Here is an 18,855-nt window from a genome sequence, read left to right on the forward strand (position 1 = left end):
ACAAATGTCTATTTATTCTATCAACATTTGGATATACAAGATTTATAAGATATTCAACTTTTGACTCTGTGCTTAATTGTGTCATTACTGTTGTTATCCTCAGTGTTTCAGCAGCTAAATCCTGTCATATCATTTTGTGCTTTATAATACTTTTTTTTCTTCATTCTTTTCTGTACCACACAGTCAGTAAAAAAAAGACAAGGAGGAATAATCCTTTTATGAACTTCATTCATAAAAGTTCGTTGAAGTTCAACTGGGTTTGGTTTTCGTCTGTTAGTATCGTCGGGTTTCCAATCATATCGAGTCAGATCCACCATTCACTCTCCCCTGCTCATCCAATTATGGTCATTTCTGGCTCCAAACTGCTCCAAACTAGCAAGATGGCAATGGCCAATGTCCAAATTTAAGGCTTCATAATGACAGTTCACAAACCAATGAGTGATGACACAATTGGTTGCCGCTTGTTGGGAATCCAAGGACATTACGCCCACCCTCCGATAACAGAAAAAGGCCTGTGAATCAAAAAAACAAGCCCCCAAAAATGCTATATTTTGAGGCTTAAAATCTAATTTACGATGGGATTATTTTCGGATCGACCGCCAGAAAACTAAGAAAGAGAGACTTTAGCGAATGACACCAAAATTACTCTTTTCATGAGAAGTTGAATTGGAGTCTGTGGAGTCGGAGCCTTTTTGGAGGCAGCCCCTTGTGGCGCTTGGTGGTATTGCAGTTTAAGGCACTTCTGCCCTGGCTAAATTTGTCAGGTTCTGAAGCTATGTCCATTTTTATATACAGTGTATGGTGAATTGTCATTAGAAAAATATTCACCTATTACTGTTGTTATTAGTATTCCTTTACACCCATGTACATGTTTAGTATTTTCCTTTTATTATATTGATTACTCTAGCAGAGTGTGTGCGTGTGTGTGCGTGCGTGTGTGCGTGTGCGTGCGTGCGCGTGTGTGTGCGTGTATTACGCAGCAGCACGTGGCTGTGTGAGAGCAGGCTGATCTGGTGGAGGGCCGGTCTTTGACGTCATCGCTACTCATGTATAATTAATGAGGAGGCAGCGGCCACGGAAAAACTGGCTGCTTCTGGTTTCCAGGCATAAATACAAAGCGGAGCCGGTCTGAGGGGAAAAACGGCACAAAGGAAAGCGGAGCACTCTGAGATTTTAAAACCGAAGACAACGAGAGTCAGGTAACCAGCTGCTTTAACAAAACACGTTTAACAGAAATATTACCCGGCAGACGGTTGATGGGAAGCGCAGTGATTTAAATGTTGACCAAAAGAGCAGGCTGTTTCACAGGCTACATGTCGCTGGGAATATTGCGAGAGCAGTTTATTCACCGCAGCTGCCCGCGCCGCTACCGCGAGCGAGCTTATACACATGAAATCAAATGTCACCCGTTTGTTTTGATGAAATAGGAAAACGCTTCACAAAGCAACATGCGCACCGACAGAGTCAAATGTTTACACTGGCGTATCGTAGGTCGCTCTGTGTATGGATTTATTTATTGCTGCTCTGACTGGAATAATGTGGTTTTATTGATGAATTAGTCCGCTTTTAGAAGCGTGCGGGTTTTGTTGTGTTCCTTCCACATGTTGTCTTTTCACAATTTGTCAAAAGTAACTCAGTGAAGTTGTTTGCTTTGTTTGAAACTGCTGCCACTTTGGCATCGCAGCTTATACGTGGCAGTATAGGCTTTACTACACAGATGTTCAGGCAGCCAGAGAATAGATTAAACTCTCTTTTTTTTATCTGCTCTTTATTCAAACTTTTATCCTCTGTTACTTGTTATTTAAAAAAAAAAAAATCTCTATTCAATCATGTGCATTTTAGTCCTTTTTCTGAAACACCCACCAGGGTTTATAAGGTGTAACTAATGGTATATTTTAAATAATTAATTAGTGCTTAATGGGTCACTTAGTATCGTGATAAAAGCTCAACAAAGGTTAGTTCAGGATAAGAGCCCCTATAGCTGGAGTTTATGTTTCATTTGTTGCTTACTGTCTTATATCCCTGCTCTTATCAGTGATCAATAATTTGTTATCCCTTAAATTTGCACACACACATGCATATATAAACCTTAATAGCAATTTATTATAGTCCCTGTATTTTCTTGGTTTCTTTATTAATCTACAAAAAAATAACTTTTAAATGAATTTTCTCCGTTTATCAATTTTTCTTCTGTGGTCATTTGGTGTATTATCGCTAACAGTGGTGATAATTTGCCTTTGATCATTGTGCACTTTTGAATGAGTATGTTGAGCTACTTGTTGGTTACATTGTACTTCAGTAGGGCACTGTTCTGCTTTGTATCTGCATCAGGGGTACAACCAGTGTGATGTAGAGTCACACAGAGGTTAAATGTGTGTGTGTGTGTGTGTGTGTGCGTGCGTGCGTGCGTGTGTGTGTGTGTGTGTGTTTCGTGCGTGTTTGTGTGTATGGTGCTTCCACTCCATCATCCCAGCTTGGGAAAATCAGAGCTGGGAGAGAAGTGTGGAATGTCTGGCCTTTGGCACGAATCCCCCAGACTACAGTGTGATTTTTTTTTTTTTTGTCATGCAGGGATGTAGACACTTCGCTTTCCATGCTAATACTCACGGGGGGACTGATAAAGGAACTGCAGATGTGAGTGTGGACACAGCTGCAAAGGGCTGTACTCACAATTAAAGCTGTAATGTAAAGTTTAAGTCCTGTCTTGTAAAACCACTTTGTACCTTAAGAGGTGACAGTGAGTCACTGTGGTGTGCAGGCCTTCTGTCCTCAGTCCGGCTCTCAGCTTCAGCAGTTTGGTTGAATTTGGCATATTCTTGCACATTCGTTTGTTAATAGTTGGCTTTTTTTAAAAATTTGTTTTAAATAACTGATGATTGTAAAGTTAGACTGTATGGACCCAGTAGTGGATCGATTAAAAAAAAAAAAAAAAGGGCATTGGCAAAGGCTGTAGTTTATGTTATAACTTGCCTATATCTGTTTTTAGCAGGACCCTAGTCGCAAGAAAACAACCACAGTAAAACCACATATTGACACCATTTGGAATGTTTTTCCGTACGATTTGTGTTGTCATTACCTGCACTAGAGATCTGTTTTAAATTGTCCACAGAAGGACAGTACACAGGGTTTGTTTCCTACCTAAAATTGCCTTTTTTTTTTTTTTTAATGTAGATTACAAGCTAACTAAGCTAATCACAAGCAGCTATTCTGTTACGCCAACTGGTCTGAACCGCATTTACATTTAAATAAATATCACAGCGAAATAAGTCTCTCTGTATTTCACAGTATACAGAGTTTTTACATCTGGTATCTGGAGAGACCTCCCCTCACTGGCCAGATGAACACATACTGGGCATGTTCTGTGGGCAGAACATGTGCACCAGAGACCTATGCTGCCTGAACCACGAGAATTCCTGTTTGGCCCTATGCTGACTTAAATGAGGATAAAATAATTCATGCTGCTCTTCTTTACATTCCAAATGTTATGGGACTGAAAGGATCAAACGGCTCCGACAGTGAGATGAGTGGGGGTTGGAATGCTAAAAACAATTTATCCACCGTTTCACATTTGCATCAGTAGCGACGGAGTAAGCTGAGGCGCAGCGTGTGATGTAAGCACGTGTCAATAGTGTTTCTGTACATACTCTTGACTGGAAGAAGTGCCAGGCTTCCACACTGTAGGTATCATTTTTGAATATAAAATACAAAAAAATTGAACATATTGTACCTTTAAAGGAGAGAGGACAGCAGTAAAGATGAAAGGCGGGAGCTCAGATACTGCCATTGAAGCCATTCCTGCTAAAGACTGGCCCTGCTTTTGAAAGGTCCATCGGCAGATGCACTGCACTGTAGATTGCCATTTCTAGGTCAGCGGTAGCCCACTCCCTCCCTTTTTTACTCCACCCCACCCTTGGCCGCCTATCTACACAAGGATGGCCCTCATATTAATCTGCGGTGGTGGTGCAGAGCGTGAAGCGGTGACATGTGGTGAGTGTATTAACCAGTCCTGGAATTACAAGCAACAAGGGAAGGATGCACAATCTGTCAAATAGTCCTGTGTGTGAAGTGATCAAATGCTTTCTATGAATTGCAGCCACAATTCACTTTAAATAGTGGTGATTATGAATTGATGAATAATATGAGATTGGCTGTGAAATGGGCTTTATTTTATAGGTCAAGCCAGTATTAAAAGCATTATTCTGAGTAAACACACATTTTTTTTTAAAGCAATGATCAGGAGTTCTCCCAACAAGGGATGCAAATATTTTACAGTTTAAATGATACAGAGTCAGGAACATCCTTGATTGACTCTTATAGGGAGACTGCGAAAAGATTTCCTGCCTTACAATAGAGTGACACAATCGTCTGGCCTTCTTTCACTTCTGTAATGAACAGTAAAAGCCTAAACCTACTTGGTCATCCTGTTTCTGGATGTAGAGGAGATTTATGGCACAACCAAACCTCGTTTTAATGTGTGAAAGTATATAGTCTGAAGAGGTCGACATCCCAGCAACACTTGTAGGGAGCAAGAGCACATTAGTTTGAAAGTACACACAAAGTGCCATATTAACGCAGAATTACACTGCAAGGGTCGACTGACTTAATATTACTACCTGTCTTCACCGACCAAGCTCCTCACTAACTCATAAGATGCTATTATAACACTATGCATGCTACGCTCATACACCAATGTAAGACACTACCTAGCACAACGCCTTAGCAACAAGGTGAGAGTGTGCAGTAGCTCACTGGGGTTATCAAGTGGCACCACCCTTCATCTGTGTTTTGTTAAGTTCAGGCCCACGACACCTCGGGAAGTCTCAACAGCAATCCTGGCGTCCCAGAACGACTCCCCTCGAAACCCACACCCACCACTCCTGCTCAACCTGCTTTACATCTAAACTAGTTTCACTTGTGCGTATGTACTATGGCAATGTTATCTTTGCTCAACTGACATACATGACCACAAACCCTGTTCCTTCCCCACCAAATCCAGAGACTACACTGCTAATATGACTGTGCCTATACTTAAAAAGTGTTTTATGATAACGAAAAGACTTTCTTTGATTTGAATGCTCAAAATCCAATTGCAAATTCGCAGAGATGTGATCCAACTGTCCAGGAAGCTCATGTGGATGATTTACATTGTCACTGATTAATTGTTCTATTTGGAAAATGGGTGAGGAAGTTTCTGTATAAACTAACGGTCTGTTGCAGTCTACTGGCAGGAAACAGTGTCACTCCATATATATTTGCATTTTGTACTATATAGTAATTACATCAATGTTTTCAGCTTGCTTATACGGCCATTACATCGCATTTAAGTAGAGGAAACTGGCCGTGTCATAAAACCATTATTATTATCAATACAACCATGATATGTGCATATATACAAACAGACACACAGTAAACCTCAAGTCATATGGACACATGTTAATAGAAAATGGCTGGGGAAAACACTCCACTGCATTAAGCAAAATACAACCACTAAACAACCAACAAACCGCTACAAACAAGATCACCCCATCTACCTCCTAATTTTTTTTTGTGTTGCCTACATTTGCTGCTTTCCACAAGTCATGTCAAGACAAGACAGTGTCTTCCTTGACAGCTGCAGAATAAACGAGCAGCAACTGTATCAAGGAGCCCAGGAAAACGGATGTGTTCGTCTCAATCCAAGACCACAGACTAAATTTTTTTTTAAAGTTACCTCCTATAGAAAGGCCTTTTTATTTAATTTTTTTAAATTTTATTTTACAGCCCCTATCATTTTCGGTGCTTCTTTTCTTAATGTAACATTGTTCCAAATATAAACACTGCTGACCAACATCGGCCCTTCACTGTTCTTTGACGCCCCAGAATGAGTCTATTCATGTCTCATCAACATTTTAACTTCAGATTCTGGGAAGCCAACAGATGATTGCTGTTAAACTGTATTTTGCGTATGCAGCCATTTACTGCACAAAGTATTCACAGCTGAGATTAGTGTCAGAGACTGAACTGGAGCTGAGACTTGGCTTCATTTGGTCCTTACAAAGACGCAATTCAGTGCAAAGCTCTGGTTTAAGCAGCAGTGTGATCAAAACTACAAGCAGAAAAGAGTCTCACTTGAGTAAGTGAATTGGATTGTGCATGGATGGGTAAAATACTCAAAAATGGTTTTTAAATTTGATATTACAGCGTGGTATTGTATTACATTATCGAAAAAAATGAGTAGATAAACTGTTTTTGGATAAAATAATCAGATAAAATTAACCAGAATGTCTGCTTCAGTATAACTCAGTGAATGAGATGGCTTTCAAATTATTGAGTACATTACTCACAATAGTTGGAAGCACTCTTAAAATTTTTAATGACAGCTTCCACTTCAAGAACAAAGCAAACTCTCGGAAAACATCTGCATGTTATCGCCATTACATCTGGGTCATGATAGTTCCCCACTTTTGATAGAATCGGCTGTTCAGTAAATCTGTGCAGTGTCAATCAGGATGAGCGTCGTGAAGTCAGGTCAGATGATGTGATGACACGTGCAGATTAGCAGGTTTAACCCACATCTGTGTTCCAATCAACCAAGACTCTGATGGAGTTATAAACAGGTACTTGCACAGATTAAAAAAAAAAAAAAAAAAAAAGCCTGAATATGTCCTCTGTGTGCTGACGTCACTCTCTGGTCCTGACTTTACCAAAATGTTTCTCACACACGTTTCTGGCCAATCAGCTAATTTTTAGCGTCGACAACCTACTTATGACACAGTTTCTCAAACACCAAGCTGAATCAAAGTTTTAAAAAAATCTGTGAAGATATATTTGTAGGTTATTTTGGTACTTCAGCTCTGAACATGAATGACTTCCTACAGTTTACGATGAAACAGGTGGCTGTTTCCTGATCCTTACTGCTGAATGTCCTCCAGCTGAGGGAAACTCAATGTGTATTTTCTACATAGTATATAAGTACTGTCCTCTTTCCAGTGTTGCTGTGGTAACAAAGCAAGGAGTGTGTGTGTGTAACAGCAGGATATGGGTTACCTTAGAAGGGTTGAAACTGTTGCTTATGCATGTCAGGATGATGAAAACAGACTAATTTCAAAGCTGTCAGATAATAGTGATAATAGTTAACTGATCTATATGTTCCATTAAAAAGAAATCTACTTTATGTTGATGCTCAGAAAATGTGTCTATTGGGTTAAGAGGAAATTCTTCTGTACAGACTCCCACTGTTATTCCCACACAGAGCTGTCCATACATTCATAGCCTTGTGTACTGAAATCACAAGGTTGCCAGTGTATTCCCTCTTCACTCCAAATGTTAGTGTCTCTGAGCAATTTCAGTATAATTACAGACTCTGTAACAAGAAGTATTTTTATCTTTAGTTTAAACTCCGATGGAAATAACAGGGTTGTCTCAGGACTTCTAATTTGGCCTCATGCTCAATAAACAGTGATACACGAGTATAGACAGAACAATGGAAACATGTACTGGAAAAAAAAGACTGTAAATTAAGTTAATCACAGTTATAACCACAGCTGTAAATGTGGGTCATACGACAGGAGGATCAACGAGCAGCACTTATCAGCTATAAGAGAGGGTTTTGTAGTCAACAGCTCCAAAAGGCCTGATTTTTGTAAATTGCAAGTGCACTTGCTCAAATTAAAAGAAACAAACAAAAAAGATGGCAAAGATTTAGTACAGTCAATATTTTTAGTTTAGGTTTAGTTTTCTCACGTAAAAATATACAATCACCGCTCTAATAGAATGGAGGTGAATGAATTTGTTTTTGTGGTGCTCAAAGCATTGACAAATGAATTGAAAGAAATTTCAGAGCAATATCCCCATCAGTTTTTATTCAAACAATTTTTTTAAATAGCTCAAGTGAAAAGCGTGTTGGGAAGTCTCCTAGGTACCAGTGACACCATTTGTTATGGAGCCCCTAAAGTGAAAGATGATCTTTCATTTTTAAAACTTTCACAAGATACCAATCCTGAGCACATAACATAATGTTGTTTAATCAAAAACATAACGTTGTTTAATCAAATCATCTTGTGCACACTATGCTCTGTATGCACAAGATAACTTAGCTTTCATAGTTCAGCGCAATATGTTTCAATGCAATTTTTGAATGCCATTCACAGTCCTTGTAGTTATACTAAGTTTACTAATCTATATCAGAGTAACGCATGCCCGAGTGCTTCAACAGAGAGAAGCAGTAGTAGCTGAAAACACCCACTGGAGATATGATGTAGGAATGTATCCATTAGGGAAAATACTGCGATTTGGCATGCAACTTAATATGACTCACTTAATTCACATGTATTTAATACAGGCACGCTCTGTCATTTATGGGAAATAAAAACTACAAAATGTGTTGACTTTTTTTCTTTTACTCATGGTGTTGTTTTTAACTGTAGTCATGTCTTTAATTTGTCCTCAGACTTCATTGAAGAGGATCTTGGACGGCATGCAAAGTTGTGAAATTTCCTCAGACAGCACTGATGATCCTCTTAGTAGCGACCTACGAACTCATCGGCAGCCTCGAATAGTAGTGATTGGTGCCGGCTTGGCTGGCCTTGCTGCAACTAAGGTCCTACTGAAAAACGGCTTCACGGATGTCACAGTCCTAGAGGCATCAGACCACATCGGCGGGAGAGTTCAGAGTGTTCAGCACGGTGAGGATGTGTACCTATAAAAATCTGCATCGACAACCACTAAATACGGCTGGATATGTTAGCAAGTATGTCAATGTTACAAATCTACTGGTACCCCATGAAACCAATGATCTCCACGGTGTAGAGCGTATTAGATTAGTAGGAGGGCATTTTTGTACCATTCAACAGAGTCAGGTTAGTTGTTTCCCCATTTCCACTATTTATGCTATGCTAAGCTGTCGTCTTTAGCCTCATTTTTGTAAACGGGTACGAGAGTGGTTTTGATCCTCTCATTTCACTTTTGGAAAATACTTTCCCAAACCAAACTACTGCTTAAGATGTGTTACTTACACATGTGAAGCCAAGAACTATGATCGATAGTCCTGCTGAACAGCTCAAAGATGCATTTTACAACATCTGAAAGATTGAATTAGGAAATTTGCAGACAGACTGTGCACTTGAAAAATACATTTCTTCCAACAACTGATAATTTTGTTGAATACATACAAAGCATCATTTGATTGCTGATATATGAACAAAGAATCGTCTGACACCATTCAGACGCCATTCTGTAGAAACAGTATTGTGAAACTGTCTAGAGCCTGTTTCATGTCAAAGTACAATGCATCTGTCTTTTGCGCTAAGGCTTATCAATTTTGATTTGTGAATACTTTTTATATTTACTGAGAAAACTGTCCAATCAGTCAGCCATACAGTCACACAATCTGGATTGTTTCGTTAAATATGCTGAATGGATACATTTTATCTGGTGCGTGTCTACTTTCAAGAAAACCATTGATGCCTTTACTTGTCATGCTTTAGTTATGTTAGAGGATTTTTCCAACGAAACCGACTTCGCATTATGTCAAATGCATTCCACTGACAAGGACAAACACGTTTAGAATGGCATCTGCTCATGGCCCTAAGCACACACAAAGGGTCATGTGTAAAAACACACTCATTCTGCACGGTTATATGTAAACCTATATGTCAGGCGCAGGGATAATTATCTGTCATGTAATGTTATGTGGTCATACTATAGAGGCGTTTAGGCATTTCTGTCTTAGCATTGGTCTGTGTTCATTGTATTAATGAATGTAGAAAACATACAGTGCATGATGCCATTATCCTTAATATAAAATGTTAAATTCATTATATTCCGGTGGGCCTCGGCAACTGCAGTATTTTAATTGCATTGACCTCCTTCTTGAGCTGTCCAATTATCTAACACTCGAGTTGGTGCCAAGCAGACTTTACATTTTGTTTCATTTAAGACCACACAAGAGATTAATTTCATTCTAACTCCCACTGATCTTTGTCACTGGTTTGTAGGAAAAACAACTTTGGAGCTCGGAGCCACTTGGATCCATGGCGCCAATGGGAACCCAGTGTACCACCTGGCAGAGGACAACGGGCTACTGGAACACACCACAGACGGGGAGAGGAGTGTGGGACGCATCAGCCTGTACACCAAGAACGGTGTGGCTCATTACCAGACCAATGTCGGGAAGAGGATCCCCAAGGACCTGGTGGAGGAGTTCAGTGACCTGTACAACGAGGTGAGGGGGGCGCATATGCACACAGACACGTAATAATGCACCCATGAATTCACATTTGCATGCACAAGTGGATGCATGCATGAAAACAAAAGATACACAATGTTCAGCCTGCATAAAAACACAATATGTTGGTTAAATTATGTCACATGCAGTAACCAGCTTAAATAAAGACAATGTGACTCTTTAATAAGGTGGGTCAGCCATTACAAACTCACTGTGCAGCCTAACAATGTTCAAACTTTAAATTCTAATGGACATCAAAAGGTTTCCATAGATGCTGATTATGTCAGGATGACTGTGTAAAGTGGATGTATCTTCCAGGTCTGAAAAATTAGGCCAATGCGGAATGCCATAAACTGCAATACCAGCGAGGGCTGGAGTAGTTGGCTCCTTAGACTCCCATTCAACATTTCTCATAATTCAATTTTTTCCAAAAGTTATTTTCGTGTTATTTGCTAAAGTTCCTCCTTATGAATTTTGATTTGTCAGTTTGATTGACAGGCAGTCAGGTTTCTGTTAGTGGTGAACGGGGCGTAGTGTCCTCGGGTTTCCATTCAGATAGAGTCTGATCCGCCACTCAGTCCTCCCAAGCTCCTCCAAATATGGTCACCTCTGGCTCCAAATTGTCCAGAACTACTGCCTAAAGGAAGTTCACAAACCAATGCGCGACATCACTGTTGGTTGCCACTTGGTCAAGGTGAGTTTGGAGAAATGTGCATAAAGACATGGAGATTATTAATAGATTCATTTATAGATTGATACATTGGTACAGCCATAAAAACATGCAATCCATGTCAACATCATATAGCGCTAATGCATTAGTGTAATATCCTGATAGAGAATTTACTGCATGTGATACTGTTAGATAATTAAGAACAAGATGAGTTTTACCATCTTAAAGTTACTAAGAGGAATCAAAAGGGAAAGCTGTATGTTAAGAGGTAACAATGTGATATTCCCACAGCCTCAATGGCAGCATTATTAAATGTATCTCCAAACATCCCAAGGTGAGCTAGTGATGACAACCAGAGCATGTTGAATTTAACAAGGAAATCTTCCATTTTACTGTTTGTATTTTTCGAGCAGGATTTTTGTTGTTTAAGTAGGTCATGTCAGGAAAAGCAGTTACAGAGGGAAGATAAAGCTAACACAGAAGGCTTTTTGATTTTGTTAATGGTAGAACAGCTTTAACTTCTACATGCACGCAATGACCTGTGACAAATCGGAATTTCACACCGTAAGAGACATAGTGGCAGGAACACTTTCCATTTTCATAAACTTGAACACTAGAGATATTTTTCCTCTGCTATGTTCATGACTCTGTTGTTCAAATCCCTCCAGTTTCCCTGCTTTTAGAAATGTTCTTTATTTTCGGGCACTTTTACAGGCTGTACATGCTCTCTAAGACATATTTGGTACTACAAAAGTTGACTTGACTTGGAAAACTCCAGGAAGCCCTTTCGGGTATATATTTCAATATTTAGTGTAACGAAAAGAACATAAGTTGAGCCAATATTTCCAGACCACTTCATCTTTACAATGCTGTGTGATGTCATCCAGCCGTGGCTGGCAAGCTGTAGTGATGAGCACTACTTCGTCATCCTTCCACCTTGATGGATGTCAGCATCACATGAAGAGGACTCGCTATGCTCTGTGCTTTTAATTTTGCTCACATTTTTGTTGAGAGTGGAAGGTACGCCTGCTATTTTCTACTGCCTCTAGCAGGACTCATGTATACAGAATATAATGTAAAAAAAAAAAATAAAAAAATAAAAATCCTTATCTGCTGAGTAATCATTTGCTGTGTACAATTACTATGATGTTGTATAAAACATCAGAAAACTACCCTGGCTCTGCCCGTCTATTGCTCACGGCTTCAGTCTTTGCTTTGATAACAGTCTGTAAACCCTCTTCGCATGAAAGTTTGCTCAGCCAGTCTGAAGGGCGGACCAATCAGTGACCAGTGGGGATGACTTAGAGCGATGACTTCGAAGTCACTTTGAAGCTCATTTATTTTTAATGTGTTGTGATTTGTGTTGCCTTTGGTGTTTCTCCATCATGCTAGAAGGGAACTGACCTCCTGCCCTAAAGAGATTGTCACTGAACTTAACTGGTTTCATACGGTTCCCCATTTCACCATCCTCTGCTCATTCCCCATTCTTCTTCCTCCTGAGTAACCTTTCGCCTGTCGCCCTTCTCTAGGTGTACGAGCTGACTCAGGAGTTCTTCCAGAACGGGAAGCCAGTTTGTGCCGAGAGCCAGAACAGTGTTGGCGTTTTTACACGAGATGTGGTGCGCAAGAGGATCATGTTGGATCCAGATGATTCTGAGAGCACCAAGAAGCTCAAACTGTCCATGCTTCAACAGTACCTCAAGGTGGGTGTGATCCTCTGACCCATGTCTCTGAGGGACAATGTGGCAGTATACCACCTCCTGAGTTTTTGTTGTTGTTTTTGTTTTTAGATCAATTATTTTGAATTGGGAAGTGCTTTTGCAACATGGTTGACTCTGTAAATACTGATTCTATGGGGATGTTTAAAGGCCCTGAGAAGATCCACTAATGAATCATTAAGTCAAAAATGATGTGAAAACATACAATGAAATGCAGTCGGTTGGCCGTGCTTGCCTTCATGTCGAAAGAGGACAAGAGAGATAGCAGAGGTAATCACTTCAACTTACACCTGTAGACATCAGTGAAATAAAATTGCTGCGCTCAGGGAACAAAGCATGTCATGAAATGCAGCAAAATGAAGCAAAGTGCCATACAAACCACTGAGCTACCATACGGGTCCGCAAGCTAATGGGCCAGAGGCAGCAGTATCTTTAGGTTTTTCCAATTCACTACACACAGGTGGACTCTGAATAAAACACGTGTGTTCCCAGCAAGTTCAGACCAGATAAATCATGCTGGTTTGTTCAGGGCTGGAGCAGCAGAGATGACTTGTTGACATATTGTAAGGAATACAGTGGCTGTAGTGAGCTGATATACTTTACAATACAAGGAGGATGTTTGCAAAAGTGATCCAAAAGTTTGCTTTGGGTGTAACAGCTAATTGGAAATTTGTGGTCCAGTTTATTTTCAGGTAAGGTGACTGCACTTTATTTGCAGATATTATCTTAGCATGTAATTCCCTGAGCTGATGTCGTCTCATGTTTCAGGTGGAGAGTTGTGAAAGCAGTTCTCCCAGTATGGATGAGGTGTCTCTGAGTGAGTTTGGAGAGTGGACAGAGATCCCTGGAGCACACTATGTCATTCCTGAAGGTTTTATGAAGATCGTGGAGCTCCTGGCCCGGGACATCCCCTCCCACACCGTCTGCCTTAGCAAACCGGTCCGCTGCATCCACTGGAACTACTCGGCCCAGCATCAGGAGGTGATCGCCAAGAGAAACGACACCAGTAGGGACAACAACCACAATGAAAACAACCACGGCTGCCAACCGCACAAGAACCCTCTGATCCTGGGTCACCCTATTTGTGTGGAGTGCGAGGACGAGGAGTGGATCACCGCCGATCACGTGATCGTGACGACCTCTCTTGGCGTGCTGAAGCAGAACCACGAGGCCATGTTCTCCCCCTCTCTGCCCGAGGACAAGGTGCTCGCCATCGAGAAGCTGGGCATCAGCACCACTGACAAGATATTCTTAGAGTTTGAAGAGCCCTTCTGGAGCCCGGAGTGCAACAGCATCCAGTTTGTGTGGGAGGATGAGGCTCAACTTGAACAGCTGGCCTACCCCGAGGAGCTGTGGTACAAGAAAATCTGCAGCTTTGACGTCCTCTATCCGCCGGAGCGCTATGGCTACATGCTGAGCGGCTGGATCTGTGGACAGGAGGCGCTATACATGGAGCGCTGTGATGATGAAACAGTGGCTGAGACCTGCACTGAGCTGCTGAGGCGCTTTACAGGTCAGAGCATGCACACATGAGCAAACAGAGCTGTCAAAGGTTACCCATTATACATCCTGTTTACACCACACACACTAGATGTCTACACAGGATTTTATGTTAAAACATCTCTATTTATAGTATGTAATTTACCCAAAGAAGAACCACTGAGAACAAAATGTTCTACTGCTTTTATAATCCTGACGTCTGCAGATTTGATGACAGAAAACAGACCTCTTCTCTAGTTTAGCTTTCACCAAGATTTAAAAACTAACACAACATCCTTGGAAGGCAGAGCCTCAGCCTGACAGTTCAGTGACTCATATAAACCATGACTCGGGTTGGGTCATTGTTTTACAGAGAAAGGGAAATGACATAAGCTTCAACTGTGGCGTAAGCAGCTTCTTGAAATAAAAAAAAATTCTGACGAATAACAGCTGAATGACTCGGGTATCCATTTGTGTCCAGTGACACGACAAATAGTCCTTTTACTGTAACTGACATGTTATTCCCCCCCCCACCCCCCCACCCCACCCTCCCACACACACACACACACACACACACATACTTTTCCCTGACACACACATACACACCACACACAGCTTGAGTGTTTTCTCTGTGGTTAATTGGTGTTGGCTGCTACAAGTTATCACAGCGCATCACTTCTTGTGCAACACAGGAACATTTTTAAAAACTGCTTCAAGGTGATTACAGCATCAAACGTAACCAGTACTGTGGGTTGACACATTGTTTGGCAATAGATTAGGAAAGAAGTGCAGAGAGAACAGACTGATTATTGGATGATGGAAAAAAAGATTAGTCTCTTCCTCGTTTGCATTGTGGCTGCTGAAAGTCTCTTGTCAAGCAGGCTCCGAAAAGTCTTGTCAAGCAGGCACCCGGAAAGTCTTGTCAAGCAGGCACCCGGAAAGTCTTGTCAAGCAGGCTCCAGAAAGTCTCTTGTGTTGTCTGTCTTATTTGCAAGTGGTTCCTTTATTGTTTTACCAATTACCACTAATTGACAACTCCCCTGTGTATCTTGTGAATTACCATACGAAAGCAGATACAAAGGGAATGGGAGTGACTGTCAATTGTTTGTCAACTGTATAAAAGCTGCCCTACAGAGGAGTGACATAGAGGACTGCTGGGGAGAGCCCTGCTGGGGGGGAGCAATGCTGGACACCTCTCTTTGAGGGTGCATGTAGTTGCTCCTTCTTGCAAGAATAAATGTCCGATGTGTTTGATTTTGAACCAAGCCTCTGAGTAATTTTTCCAACAACTGTCTAATCTATCCACATAGCTTTTATAGTAATCACAACATTTTATGGAATTGGGAAGGCTTTATTATATCAAAATTGAATTAAGTAGTTATCAAGTTGTTACAAAGTAACATAAAAACAGTACACAGTCAATACGTGTAAAGAATCGTGGTTCTGTCCACATACATTATTTGCAATGATAGAGATCTGGGAGCAATGCTGGACACCTCTCTTTGAGGGTGGCATGTATTTGCTCCTTCTTGCAAGAATAAATGTCCGATATGTTTGATTTTGAACCAAGCCTCGGAGTAATTTTCCCATCATTGGACTAGAAATAGGTCTCAGTCTGAGTACAGTAACGGTGACTTCACGATGAGGTCAGTGGACTCCCTGTAGGTTAGGTTAGGTTAGGTAGTTACTTTATTAATCCCCGAGGGGAATTTTTTTTTCCGCTACAGCAGCATACAGAAGCAATAAGATAACAATAGAACAATAGAAAAGCAATAAAATAGCAGTAAAAATATAAATATAAAATATAAAATGCACAGTACATACAGTACAGTATATATCTATATATATATTATATACAAACAACCAAGAAACACAGTCAACAGTGTTATTGTTGTGTGATGGATTTTGCCAGAGGTGAGTTATTGTGCAGTCTTATTGCGGTCGGCAGGAATGATCTCCTGTATGCCTATAGAGGCAGAATGTAAACTACGCTGAGAAAATAAACACACACGACATTTAGGTCGGTGTGCTTTAATTCCCTCAGCTGTCGCTTAATTGCATGCAGACTCGTGGGTACCGCTCGGCTCACACAGGGTCACAAGTTGATTAGTGTTGGCAGAACTGGTTCTGTAATGTACTGGCATTTGATCCACGCCAGTTCTGCAGCTCTAGGAATTTCAACGTCAGCCTGTCCACCAGATTAAATTCTCTTAACAACTAGTCTTTAGATTCCCATAAAGACTGAAGTGAGCTTTTTTTTGTTTTGTATTTAGCACCACCAGCAGCTCAAACTTTACTCCTATGCTGTCAAATCTCTACACCTACAGGTTAAACCGGCACTAAATGTTGTACAGACATTCATGCTCCTCACATGGTGACCTCATGTGCTGCAATGATGTTGATTTTTGTGGTCCCGACAACTATTGCACATGCTACAGTAGAATTAGTTACACATTCATACAAATGGAAGCCTTACCCATCGCAGACGCAAACTGTCATCACTTTGACCCTCGAGACATTTGGTCTAGCGCCATCATATGGTCAAAGTTTAAAACATTGTGATACTCTGTTTATGATCCAACACTTAAAATTCAAACCTAATAATTTTCTTATTAAACTCAGCTGTATTTTGTGTTTATGGCTAATTAACAAATGGTAGCATGCTAACCCGCTAACATAGCATCTGCGAAACAACAGCTGTTTAGCGTTGACATGAGGAGAATGTTTGCATGTTAAAATTAGCATTTAGTTCAACGCAGCGCGGTACCGTTGCTGCAAACAGTGCTCTTGTTTAGACACCAGATTGTCATTAAGGTTTTGAACACACTCCCAACATTATCTATACTGACTCTTTGCCCGACTTGTCTTGTCCACAGGGAACCCCGACATTCCAAAGCCCCGGCGTGTCCTGCGCTCCTCGTGGGGCAGTAACCCGTACATCCGAGGCTCCTACTCCTTCACCAGGGTCGGATCCAGTGGTGCAGACTGTGAGAGGTTGGCCATGCCACTGCCTTATGCCAAAAGCACCAAGGCTCCAGTAAGACAACCACAAAACAACACACAGGGTGGACACGATACCACAATAATAAGACACCTCTAATGTACACTATAATATATTACAATTGAGTCATAAAGTTTGTTTTGTAACCTCACATTTGTCGTAATTGTTCAATTTAGTAGCATGTTTCTGATATTTTGTCCACCTTACTAAATAGTGTTTAATGCACTTCATATATGATAATGCGGACAGCTGAATACTGAGAAACAAACTTCACTTGCTCTTTTTTTGAGGTATCAGGCTTCTTCTTTTTTTTAACAGTTTTTTAATGCCCTAATAAATTTGTACAAGATATTTTGAAAAGAGATATAAACTTTATTACTAATTTAAGGTCAAATGAGGTTTGAAGACATTGATTAGAGTTTTAGCTTGTTGTAAGTTCTAAGTTGTTTATTTTCAGAGGTATTTCCTTGGAAGAAATTTTCCATTTAAAGCCAATGAAATACTGATTCATATTTAATCACCCAATTCCTCATTTGTGTTGTCCTTTCATACTTCTGAATTGTAAGAAATTACAATTAAATATTACAACAACAAAAAATAACGGGCTTCAAATAATTTTTTTTCAAAAAAGTTTGACTTATTTTGTATAGTTGTATTTCTTTAAGTCCTTTACAATATATATTCTATACTGTTGTGAGTGTACAAATTTGGTACATAATTACTGTCCCTCTCCTGCAGGATATGTACATTTGTTTGTTTACTATGCCTGCCTGCGCTTGCGGTGCCATCACGCAGCATGTCAGCACAGCAGAGCAAATACATCTGGTGTCAGGAGGTTTATATGAATGCTGAGTCTAGACCATGAAATCTGATGCATTCTGGGTGAAGTGGAGACGGGGTCAGAGGGGTGGGGGTGGAGGAACTGTGTGCTCACTTGACACTGCTGAAGGAACGGAATGGCCCCTCTGCTGAAGTGTTCAGCCCTGTCAAACTGTAATCATAACCCCCGAGGAAAGTTACTGAAGCCCCCTGCATGTGGAGCGCTAACAAGGGAATCAGAAATAGAAAACAGCACTGCGGGAGAGGCCAAATATATGTCAAGATGATATTGAAGGATGTTTTTTTGAATCTGGTTATCTTCTCTAAAATCTTTTCTCATTCCCTCTCTGCTCATTTCCCTTTTTTCCCCACTCCTCCCCTCAGCCCCTACAGGTCCTGTTTGCTGGAGAGGCCACCCACAGAAAATACTATTCCACTACCCATGGTGCTTTGCTATCAGGACAGAGAGAGGCCACTAGCCTGATAGAGATGTACCAGGACTTGCACAGAGCGGAAACCACAAAGCCTAATATATAAAATAAAACAAACCTCTGACTAGTGAAAAAAACAGAAGTACAAAACTGTTGCGTTGAAGCGTTTTATCTTAATGATTAAGTTATAAAAGCGTAGCTCGGGCATTATTACACTGATAACAAATGAGTATTGTTTTTTTTTTTTGTACTGTAGATTTGAATCATGCAACATTTTTTTTGAGAAGTACTGTTCAAAAGTTGCCAATGGTGCTGTCATTTCTTGTCTTTATCTCTGTCATTTTTGGGTTTTTTTAATCAGTGATTTAATGTTTCTCATAACAGCATCTGTAATTTAACTTGTTTTTGTAAGTGCCTTCTGTACGTAATGGTATGTTATTTCAAAAATAATGGAAATACTAAACAAAAATCTAAAGTTTTAACAAAATAAAAAAATCTATCATCATCTAACAATACCAGTTTCTTAATTTGTT

General features: G+C 40.4%; 1 protein-coding gene across 1 annotated transcript; it reads left to right on the plus strand.

Annotated features, from left to right (window-relative positions):
* The first annotated feature begins 1,100 nt into the window (after positions 1 to 1,100).
* On the plus strand, positions 1,101 to 18,835 carry smox (spermine oxidase). Its single transcript, XM_069715374.1, has 7 exons — positions 1,101 to 1,199; positions 8,429 to 8,663; positions 9,975 to 10,201; positions 12,404 to 12,577; positions 13,361 to 14,105; positions 16,948 to 17,108; positions 18,276 to 18,835. The coding sequence occupies exons 2-7, from the start codon at positions 8,456 to 8,458 to the stop codon at positions 18,426 to 18,428; spliced, it is 1,668 nt and encodes a 555-aa protein (XP_069571475.1). The 5' UTR covers positions 1,101 to 1,199; positions 8,429 to 8,455; the 3' UTR covers positions 18,429 to 18,835.
* The last annotated feature ends 20 nt before the right edge of the window (positions 18,836 to 18,855 follow it).

The sequence above is a fragment of the Brachyistius frenatus genome, unplaced genomic scaffold (genome assembly GCF_029030835.1).
Source record: "Brachyistius frenatus isolate BFR_SWC_R1_liver_20210118 unplaced genomic scaffold, ASM2903083v1 Contig_142, whole genome shotgun sequence".
Classification (NCBI taxonomy): Eukaryota; Metazoa; Chordata; class Actinopteri; family Embiotocidae; genus Brachyistius; species Brachyistius frenatus.